The 11,572-nt window shown below is 38.3% G+C and overlaps 1 protein-coding gene and 1 non-coding gene across 3 annotated transcripts in view; one reads left to right on the plus strand and one right to left on the minus strand.

Moving 5' to 3' along the window:
• SINHCAF (SIN3-HDAC complex associated factor) overlaps positions 1–10,568 on the plus strand; it is a 32,153-nt gene extending 21,585 nt beyond the window's left edge. Inside the window, exons 4-5 of one of the 2 annotated variants that reach the window (XM_075551912.1) lie at positions 1,237–1,387; positions 8,507–8,640. In XM_075551912.1, the coding sequence (XP_075408027.1) occupies positions 1,237–1,368 (132 nt within the window). In that variant the 3' untranslated portion in view covers positions 1,369–1,387; positions 8,507–8,640. Of the gene's footprint in view, positions 1–1,236; positions 1,388–8,506 lie in introns of both variants that reach the window. The other variant, XM_075551913.1, reaches the window with a different exon arrangement.
• Positions 3,691–3,845, minus strand: LOC142452116 (small nucleolar RNA SNORA62/SNORA6 family). The gene has a single exon (XR_012785166.1). It is a non-coding gene; the product is annotated as a small nucleolar RNA SNORA62/SNORA6 family (small nucleolar RNA).
• Positions 10,569–11,572: the final 1,004 nt, after the last annotated feature.

The following is an 11,572-nucleotide window of genomic DNA, read 5'->3' on the forward strand; positions in this document are numbered from 1 at the left end:
CGAGATTTAAATTTTTTCCCTGAAATTCCATTTTGTCTTTATGTCTTTTATTTTTGGAGAATTCCATTTTACCTGCTGAGGCATTTTATGTTTTTGTTTCAAGTGTGTTGATAATTGTTCATTGAAACTACTTAATCATGACTACATTAAAAACGTTTTGCCAGATAATTACAATATCTCAGTCCTCTTGATGTTGGCATCTCTGCATTTTTTCATTCAGTAGTACGATGAGACTGTATGAAATTAAAACCTACTTATTTCATAATGTGATACTTAAATTTCAACTAGCGTCTTTTGTGTGGCACTGTCAGTGGAGGCGGAGGGAGCATGTCACCTTTCTATTGCTGGGTGTTAAAATGAATGGCACCTCCAATGTATCCCTGCTGCAGGGCAGGGGAGGGAATTCTGACTCCCCACCTGGTTTCCCCCAACACCGCAATGGGATTGGCTTCATTCCTGGGTGTTGGTGAAAGTGCTGACTTTCCACTAGACCCAGCGGTTCTCAACTTTCCTAATGCCGTGACCCTTTAATACAGTTCCTCATATTGTGGTGACCCCCCAAAACCATAAAATTATTTTCGTTGCTACTTCATAACTGTAATTTTGCTACTGCTAGGAATCGGGAGACCCCCGTGAAAGGGTCGTTTGGCTTCCAGGTTGAGAATCGCTGCATTAGTCCATCACCCTCAGCAGAATGTTGGAGTGCCTCATCAAAAACCTCCCAAGCTTAGAAATCTGTGGTGCATTTGCTTGGTCAGGGATTTTCCCCCCTGCTGTGATGTTAGGTTGGAGTCGAGCAGTTACTGTCTAATGATAAGTTTTCTGCCCCTTTCCTGGTGCTGTAGCTAGAGAATAATCTTTTGTTGGCAATTTAATTATTTGTCTGTGCCCTTAGGCATTTGAGTTGCCAGTGTCTTCAGTTTATGACCTAGTTCCTCATCCTGTCATTCCTTGGGTTCTCGCATGCCTGGCCCATCTGTGATCTTCCTTCCACCTTTCACAGTCATCTTAAAGTTGTTTGGTTTATAGTGTTCGTACTTTTTTAGCAGGAGAGATAAGGGAAAGAAAGTATATCTCTTGTAAGCATAAGGATCTCAATTTTCCTTTAAATTGTGGATATCTTTAAATGTCATTTTATGGATTGAAAATGCTGTACTTTAAAAACGTTCTAGTGTTTGTGCTTGGGTTTAGATGCAATTACATATGATGAGATTGAAACTTTTTTCTTTATTGCAGATTCTGATGCTCACAGTACCACTTCAAGTGCCTCCCCAGCCCAGTCTCCTTGTTACAGTAACCAGTCAGATGATGGCTCAGATACAGAGATGGCTTCTGGGTCTAACAGAACACCAGTCTTTTCCTTTTTAGATCTTACATACTGGAAAAGGTAAAAAGCCACAGAAAATCTTTCTCTAACCAGCAAACCATTTTAATTACAGGCAACTGTTTTCCTGCTTCCTTAACAATTGGATGACATTTGGCAAACAGCTGGTAACACATATGGTTGGAGGTGGATTGATCAGTGTGTTGGAATTTTTGTATGTTCTTTCTATTAGAAATGATTTTAAATAAAAATCACATCAGGGACCCTGGATATCTTGAGATTGATTCATGGAGTTGAACTGAAAGAAAGGTACAAGTGCTATAAATATATAGTGTGTACAATTTTAAATGTTTAAATAAAAAGGTAAATATTTAGTAGTCCAAGTCTAAGTGCATTTGGGAAGTCCACACACACTAGGAAAGAGGAGAATTATTCCAGAGAAGTGCTTAAGGATTTTCAAGTTAATAGAACTTTTAAAAATATAAACCTTTTCTATAGATATCTTATAAGAACTTCTAGGAGAGAGTAGAAATGCCCCTGTGGGTTTGAACACTGTAAATAAAGTTTCATCTTTACCTTGTGGTGGTCTTGAACTTTTTGACCTTGTGGTTGGCAGTCTAACCCAGTACACCACCAGGACTGCATTGACTATGGCAGCATATTTGGTTTGGTTCGATTTGATAGACTTATCATAGTGAGACTATGGAATATGGAAGACAGGCTTGTTAAGCAGTGAGAGTATAAAGACTTACTCAGGATCAATGAAGCCAGAGGGATGATTAATACCTTCATTGGGCTAAGAGATAGTCCCTCTCAACGTAAAATTATATATGTAGTAAATTACTTAATGAAGAAAAGTGTGTAGTAAAACATTTGGGAGAGCACTGGGTAGTAGGTTAAGAGGTGGGATTCGTACTGCTGCAAACTCAGTAATTCAGACTGGGGCAGCCCTGAGGGAGGGAGGTGAAGGAAGCTTTACGCTTTCATGGAGATGTACGGCCTAGGAAAACTCACAAAGGCAGTTCTCCTCTGTCCCGTAAGGTCATGTGATTGGAAATCGACTGGATGGTGGTGAGGGGGGTGGCATTTTGATTTAAAAAAAAAAAAGTTCACTGCTAAGCAGGATCTCCCTTCTTTGCCCCCAATAAAGAAAACTAATAGGAAAACAAAAGGGATTCTGAGAAGATGAAAATTGAGCAGTAAATACTTTGGTAAACGTAAACGAACATTAACTGTTTAAAATGAGAACAGGTGTGTGTATAAGAAAAAGAATTAGTAACAGCAAAAATATACCTTGAAAAGGGATACAGAAATTAGGAGTCAGTGTCTTAATGTAATGTCCTATTAAGTAGTTTTCAAATTTTTTTAACAGATTGAGTGACATAATTCACATAACAAATATTTCAATAGTTTAAACAAATTCACAAGAACTGTGCAACTTGAATGGTGTTTTAATAGCTTTAGACTTGGGTATAAACTTATTTTAACATTTTTAGGGTGACCACTAAAAGTATATGGTCTTTAGAATAGAGTGAAAATAAATACCCAATTAAAAGATTGCAGTAAAGGATTGAAAAGATATGAATGAACATGGGTGAAGGGAGCTGTTGGAAAGTATAAGGTATGACAGTAATAACTTATAAATTATCAGGGGTTCATGAGGGAGGGGCGAGTGGGAGAGGAGGGGGAAAAAATGAGCTGATGCCAGGGGCTTACGTGGAAAGCAAATGTTTTGAGAATGATGAGGGTAACGAATGTCCAAATGTGCTTTGTACAGTTAATGTATGGATGGATTAAGATAAGAGTTGTATGAGCCGCCAATAAAATGATTTAAAAAAGATATGAACAAACAACATAAAAACATGCTAGAAATAAACTCTAAAAGATCTATTATCACAGTAAATATAAATAGTGGCTACATTTAAAAGGTCAGAGGTTGGATAATCAAAGCAAATCCAATGATATTCTATTTACCAGAAATATACTTTATACCAGAGTATAAATTTAAAACAAACCATGGGATGGGAAAAAAATATATATTCCTATCAACCCCCCCCAAAAAGCTTATTAAGATTTAATATAAGTGGACACAATACATTTTAAATTAAAAACAAAACAATTGATAAGGAAGTTTTAAACTTTTGCCCTTATTAATGGCTTTAAAATCCTAAACTGGCAGCATGATGGAGAAATTGTCAAATACGCTACTATAGTTGGAGAATTTCAACACCACGGAAGTATCAAGCAAACAAATCAGTAGTGATCTAGAGGTGATTGGTGTGAAACTTGATTTCATGGCCACATTGCATTTATTTATTTTTTTAATGTCCTTGGGGTATGTTCTTGTGTTGTTTTTTCTTTTTTGCACATGTGGCAGCGAGTACTATCAAACTCCAGTCATCGAGGCAAGCTCTACTGGTGTTAGCGAAAATCCTGCCTGTTGATGTAGCACACTGCCGACACTCAGAAGTTCACTGGCCAAGACTGGCCTCCACTTATTTTATTTTTAAGATTATTTTATTAGGGACTCATACAACTCTTTTTACAATCCGTACATACATCATTTGTGTCCAGCACATTTGTACATATATTACCGTCATCATTCTCAAAACACCCACTCTCCAACTGAGCCCCTGGCATCAGCTCCTCATTTTCTCCTCTCTCCTGGCTCCCCCCTCGAGCCCTTGATAATTTATAACTAATTATTATTTTTATTGTGTTTTAGATGAAAGTTTATAAAGCAAATTAGTTTTCCAACCAGTAAATCTTAAATTGTTCAGTGGCTGATTGCAATTCCTGAGACGTATTTGTGCTCTCCCTCTTTCCTTCCTGGGTTCTCTTATTTCCCTTCCTCCATTTCCCCTATTATTTTATTGCTTTGTCATCTGGTTTTGGACATAGGGTTTCACATAATTGCTAATTCTAAATAGTACCTTTTTCATGGGTGGTCTTGAATATTTTATAGGCCCATTTATTAATGACTGAATGTTGGCCATCGGGAGCACTCTTTACTTTCAAGTTTTAGAAGATTGTCTAAGGGAAGTACTCTTGGGTTCCTCTAGTCTTTTTAGAACAATATGTCTGGTCACCTAGTCTACAAGAATCTTCTGTTGTTTGTGATAAGAGTTGTGCAAGCCCCCTATAAAATGATTTTTAAAAAGACACAACAATGAATAGTAGTCTTGGATTAGAGGAGACTGTAATTTTTGTTTTAATTATTGGGGGCCTCATACAACTCTTACCACAATCCATTCATCCATCAATTGTGTAAAGCACATCTGTACATTCATTGCCCTCATCATTCTCAAAACATTTGCTCTCCACTTAAGCCCTTGGCATCAGGCCTTCATTTTTATCTACTCCCTCCACGCTCCCCGCTCCCTCATGAACTCTTGATAATTTATAATTATTATTTTGTCATGTCTTAACACTGTCTGATGTCTCCCACTCTTCTGTCGTCCATTCCCCCTTTCCACCCCACCCTCCCAGTGTCGCCACTCTCACCACAGGTCCTAAAGGGATCATCCACCCTGGATTCCCTGTGTTTCCAGTTCCTGTCTGTACCAGTGTACGTCTTCTGATCTAGTCAGATTTGTTAGGTAGAATTGGGATATGGCGGGGAGAAGCTTTTAGGATCTAGAGGAAAGTTGTGTGTTCCATCGTTGCTACACTGCACTCGGACTGACTCATCTCCTCTGCGACCCTTCCGTAAGGGGAAGTCCAGCTGCCTACAGATGAGCCTTGGGTCCCCATTCCGCACTACCCCTCATTCACAATCACATCATTTTTTTGTTCTTTGATGCCTGATACCTGATTCCTACGACATCTCGTGATGATCTCACAGACTGGTGTGCTTCTTCCATGTGGTCTTTGTTGTTTCTGAACTAGGAGCAACAGAAGGCTGTAAGTTAATGAGTCACTTGACTAATAGTCTCCTTGAGTTTTTTCGTTTTTTTATCCTTCCCTGTGCTCCAGTCAGGGCGAGACCAATAATTATTTCTTAGAAGGTTACGCACAAAGGTGCTACTCACCAGACTTGTGTCTAGAACATTATATTTACAAACTGTATTTTGCCAGTTCAGCAATACGTCCCCAGAAATTATGACCTTTAACCTTAAAGTCTAAAAGCTCAGTCCCAATGTACAGTTTCTATAACTGCTTTCTATCTGCTCTATTCTTGAGTATTCATGCAGCACTTATAAATTATAGACATATCTACAACCATACCTATATATGTATGTGAATATACTCCCATTTAACTTCCCTTACCTGTTTAGCATACACATTTACCTGCGTTTCTACTTACTAGTTACTGCTTGTGATTCGTATGTTGTAGTATTGTGCTTGTGCTAGTTGTTACTGTGATTGGCCTTTATTCTTGTACACCTCTCCGTATTGCCCTTCGCCACAGCCGTGTGCCGATTCACCCATATTAGGAGTCAGGGCCTTTCTCCTCACCATGTTTAGCACTTGTGTGACCTGTCTACTCAGTCTCCTCCCTGTGACCCTTTAACAGAGCAATGATCTTTATGTAAGCTGGCTGCAGCATATTTCTCCTGGGAAGTGTGGGTGGTTGGTTAGCACTGTGCCACTGTGCTATCAAGAGTTCCTTTGGACACCAGGAAAATTGGCTTATATCTTGGTGTGGTACAGAGGAAATATTTGATAAACTTTCCCTTGAAAATCTAAAACAAAAATAGAAGGCGATACTTTCTTTCCAAGATAATAGGTGATAGATTAAAAAATGTTTATACGCGTATATAAGCCAAGTTTTTCAGCACGTTTTTAATGGAGTTTTGTGGTAAAATTAGGTTCCTTGGCTGATATTTGGGTCGGCTTATACTGGAGTATGTACATACAGTAGTAAGAGATCACAGGGTGCGTGCTAACACGAAGCTGAGGAGTTCAAAACTGCTAGCCACTCCTGGGGAGGAAACAGGCTTTCTGCTCCCATAGAGACTGACCGTCTTGGAACTTGTTTGTTTGTGGTGGTTTGAGTTAGCATTGTATTTGTTACAAATTGTGTTCACTGTTAAAGAGCGTCATGCAGGAGAGCCCAGCCAATGCAATAGGATAGGGGTTGAAGTGATGCTGGTGGGAAACAGAACAGTGCCTCCAGAAATTCCAAACTCTCTACAGTGGAGTGCATTGCAGCTTACACGGACCCTGTAGGACGAGGTGGAACTGCCCCTGTGGGCTTCCAAGATGAAAACTCTCCATGGGAGTACAAAACCTCATGTTTCTTCCCCAGGAGCTGCTAGTGGTTTTGAATTCCTCAGGGAGCTCCTGGTGGTTGTGAGTCACTAACTCTGGTTAACAAGCAGTCCACCACACCTTATCACACCGCCACCACCAGGGCTCCTTTATTCCTCATTCATTCTTTTCAAGGCTCCATGTAGAACAGCCTGATACATCATAAACATTACTCAGATGTTTATATGTAATAGTTAATCATATGAACAGTCCAGGGAGACAATCTGAGATATGGAGTTAGTATAAAGAGGAAATTGCTGAGGGTACATTGTAAAGAGAATATAAGTCCTTTGTAAAGAATATTGAAAAATTATATAATATTACTCAACATCATGTTAAAAGACAAGTAAATTGTGAATGTTGAAAATGGCAAGTTATGAAAATGAGTTTGGCAAAATAAAAAATCTCAGCCGATGTGCGGAACCAGTTTTGAAGTTTGTGTAGAAATACTAAGGACCCAAAATAACAATAGGAAAAATGTGGATATAAACCTGTCCCCAAAGAAATCAATAATGCTATGAAACCATAATAGATGATATGGCATGTTTGGGCCATAGAAATAGAATAGTAAGCCAGTGGACTGGCATTGAGAGCCAAGAAGCAAGCCCATGCATGCTTGGAAAGTTGATCTGTGCTACAAGTTGTTAGAGATCAGTGAATGACAGAACTATGGACTGTTTATAGCATATTATAATAGGGTATTCTAAGGCTATTATAAGCTGAGAAGTTATCCAGGTAGAAAGTGTGTGTGTGCTGGACAACATACACACAAGTCAATGCAAGGTCATTACAGGAGAATAGAGTTATGATTTGGGGGACAAAGACATAAAGACCAAGTGTGACTATTACAATGAAACTTTTAAGTTCATCAGTGATGTCATAAAGAGAATGAAATGTGTCCAACTCTTAACAAAGGGATAGTACCTAGAATTCATAAAAAACTATAAAGAACCCAACAGAAAAATGGACGTATAAAAATGAAACCTATAGCCCACTAAATGAAAACATGTTAACTGGTAATAAAGAAAATGCAAATTAAAATATCAAAAATGAGATGCTATCCTGACTAGATAGTCATAAAGTCCCCGATGTTAGGATCTGGAGCTACTATTGGCGTGAATGCAAATGGCTACACCTGCACTGATAGATGAATATATATAGTAAAACTGCCCATCGAAAAGCAGAGTAAGTATATTTATGTAGCATTCTGTGCTTACAGTCAGTGCTGGGGGTGGGGGCGGGATTCACAGAATATAGCGTCATTTATATATACTATATAAAGAATGCTTTAAAATGTTTATATAAATATTGAATTAAAAATCACTGAATTTTCCACGACATATAGAAGCCCCCTCCTATATGTCTGATGCATACCTAAGCTATAAAATCATGTACTAATTGAGACGTGATGCCGACAGACTTGAAAAGGTATGTGTTGATATATAACTAAGCAGTATTTGTTCTCTTTGTGTAGAGAAGCAAATAACATAAAACTATGCTGTATAAAGAAAACTTGAAATTTAGAGACCAGGGAATGTAATGCGTAGGGTGAAACTGAATGACATTAATTACAGGGGGCTTTATAGGAAATGGGAATGGTTTTTTCTCTTTAGAGATTGTAATTCATGGGTGTTTTTTGTAATTTAATTTTTTAATGTACCCTCTGTAATTGCTCTTCAGAACGTCTTTCCTGCCTCTCAGAAGGTCATCTTCCCCTTTAGTAATTTGATAAAATTCCAATGTGACCTCAAAGAGACCTAGGTGATTTCCATTACGTAACTGGGGTCCCGTTAGGAACCCGCTTGTTTCAAATGCCACGCGATTGTGGAAGTAGACCCTTACTCGTCATGTTCTAATCATAGGGATTTCCCCTTTTGACATGTCTGTTTGTCAGCCCTATTAACGTATTGTTTTTCCTTTTTCTTTTAGACAGAAGATCTGTTGTGGGATTATCTATAAAGGCCGATTTGGAGAAGTTCTCATCGACACCCATCTCTTCAAGCCCTGCTGCAGCAATAAGAAGCCAGCTGTTGAGAAGCCAGAGGAGCCCGGCCCAGAGCCTCTGCCCATTTCCACTCAGGAGTGGTGACTGAGGTGTATGTAGAAGGGCAACAGAAAACGACTTAACATTTTGGGAAAACACAACAAAGTAATTGTCCTATTTTTAACTTGGATATTTGCTATTCTGCCAAAAGACATGTAGAATGGTTTGAATGGGTTATTTTTCTCCCCACTTCCACAGACTTTGAAGCCAGTGTCTAGTTCAAAAATTGTGTACATAATATTTAAGATGCTGAGTATTTCATAGGAAAGCTGAATGCTGCTGTAAAGTGCTCTTTAAGCCTCCCCCCCCTTCTTTTTAATCCCCTTGTATGAATGAAAAGGGGTGTTTTCAGGGGACAGATTGGGTTTTGTTGTATGATAAACCATATGTAGTTTTAGTCTTTCTATATTGAGATTGAGAAGCAGTGGTTGGGGCATTTTAAAAGATGGCTGGCTATACTTGTTTTCCCTCATGATAATAAATTTGTCATAATTCAGTAACTTGGACTTGCCCTTAGAGGTATTTGTTAATTTTGACATATTAGGTCTTGCTGATGTTCTGGTGATTCGAACCTATACTACTGAAATATTAAGCAGGACAGACTTAAACTTTCAGGTACAAATACCTTGAAGGAGGAAGTTGACTAATTACACAGAGCGGTGATAGGACTGCATGCTGTGGCATCCAGTTTCAGCTCCATGTTAATATCTGATGAAGACTTTAATTTATACGTAACATCTAACGTAGCATCCAAGCTTCTCTTGGGGAAAGGGCCAGGTTTCAGGATAAGCAATCCTAAATTGGTACCAAAGTATTAACATAATAGAGAACACATTCTATTGAAAACATTAAACTATCTGGAAAATAAAATGTGCAAGTCTTCAAGGCAGTGTAAAACGAAGGCTAATGCTTTTTGGGAGCACGTTTCTTAGTGTGCTTGCCGAGTGTGTAAATAATTGACTTTTCTTTGTTATATGACTGGTGACTTCATTGAAATCTGCACAATTCAGTTTTAGCTCTGGATTACTTCAGTTGACCTTTGTGAAGGTTTTATCTGTGTCGAGTGGGTGTTTGACTTGTTTTAACCTGTTTGGGTTTTGTTGTTTCTCCTTCACTCTGTATTTAGAATTCTCATAGAAAAGAGGTGTGTGTCAATGCTGAGTGGGTTGATTTGAGGGTTTGGCTGCTTATAGCCAAGCTTTCTGATCATCCAGATTTTGGGAGGTATGTAAATTTTGAATGTGGATCTCTTCACTTCCAAAATCCTCACCATAGGCCTCTCACTGAACCCAAACCAAAGTACTCATGACCTCTTTTCTAAAAGTTCAGGAATAAATTATCATCAGTTAAGACTTCATAGCGAGGGAGGAACATTTTGCCTACCTTATAGTAACAATACTTAATGTTTATTTTTAAAACTGGATTTTTAAAATTGGATAGTATAAATATCAGTAAGGAGTGAGCCACTTTTTTATGGGCATCCTATAGTTTTATAGTTCTTAATCTAAATGTAAGATTCTATATTCTTTTTGGGGAAAAACCTACATGCTCCATGCAACCATATGCACAGACTACACAGTAAGTTGAGGCAGCTCTCCCACAGCCTTTGAGGTGTATTACAAGAGTCCCAGCCTTATCATCTTCCTTCCGAGTTTTATTTGAAATGGTTTCTTTTCCTTTTTTGTACATTTTGGCTGCAGTATTGGTGGTAGAATATACTATAATGTGGCTCATCTCTACTTCTGTATTTATTTATTTATTGCTAGACCTCAACCACAGTCGTCTTTTCCCCCTTCCACCTCTCTCTGCCTGTAGGATTACTGTATGTAGTCATGCACTTTTTGTATTAATATATTAGAAATCTACAGATCTGTTTTGTACTTTTTATACTGTTGGATACTTATAATCAAAACTTTTACTAGGGTATTGAATAAATTTAGTCTTATTAGAAAATAAAAGAGGCTTTTTGTGGTTTTATTTGAAAGGTTGTTTTGGTAAAGATGAACTAATGATTTTGCCCTTCACAGATATCCAGTGTTTGGTGGCCCATGCACAATGAAACTAAATGTTGCCTGAACCTTTGTGATTTTTAGAGTTTTCATTCACTGATTTCAGAAGTAGATCACCAGGCCTGTTCCATCTCAGCTTGGAAACTGCTCACACCCTTTATCAGCAGCATCACAAACGTCCTTCGAGACTGACAGCTCGGTGAAAGACTGTGGTGGCGGTCCATGAGATGTACTGGCTGTAAATCCAGCCCCAATGTCTTCATGGAACGCAAGAATTCTACCACTGGGTTATCAGTGAAAATGAGCTCATTACTCAATGAAAGCCCCAGAGTATTATAATAAGGGGATAAGTAATTAATATTTTAGAATGAGAGACATTTTTAACTGTTGTGCACAATACAGTTAACCTATTGATTAAGATGACTTTAAGAACAAAGTATCCCCACTACTTTTTTTACTATTAATGAGGCATTATATTGGGGGCTCTTAACAGTTCTTATAACAATCCATACATCCATTGTGTCAAGCACATTTATACATGTTGCCATCATCCTTTTCACAACATTTCTATGGTATCAGCTCCTCTTTATTTCCCTCGCTCCCCTCTCCTCCCATACTCACGAACCCATGATAAATTATTAAATACTTTCATATACCATCCACTAGCTCCCTTCACCTATGTTTCTGTTGTCACCCTAGAGTGGGGGTGTGTATATGTTGATCTTTGCTATTAGTTCCCCTACCCTAATGGTATTGCTACTCCCATTGTTCGAGGGGCTTTTCTGCTCTAACGAAGTATAAATTCCCTGTCAGGAGACATGAAAAACAGGTTGATTTATTTACCCTGAGGAAGATAGTGTGAGCCAAACTTTTTGTATTAATTGTTGCGCCTTACGCTTGCTTTGCGATAAGTCTTATTTTGCAACCATGAGACTTTAAGTG

The sequence above is a fragment of the Tenrec ecaudatus genome, chromosome 6 (genome assembly GCF_050624435.1).
Source record: "Tenrec ecaudatus isolate mTenEca1 chromosome 6, mTenEca1.hap1, whole genome shotgun sequence".
Taxonomy (NCBI): domain Eukaryota; kingdom Metazoa; phylum Chordata; class Mammalia; order Afrosoricida; family Tenrecidae; genus Tenrec; species Tenrec ecaudatus.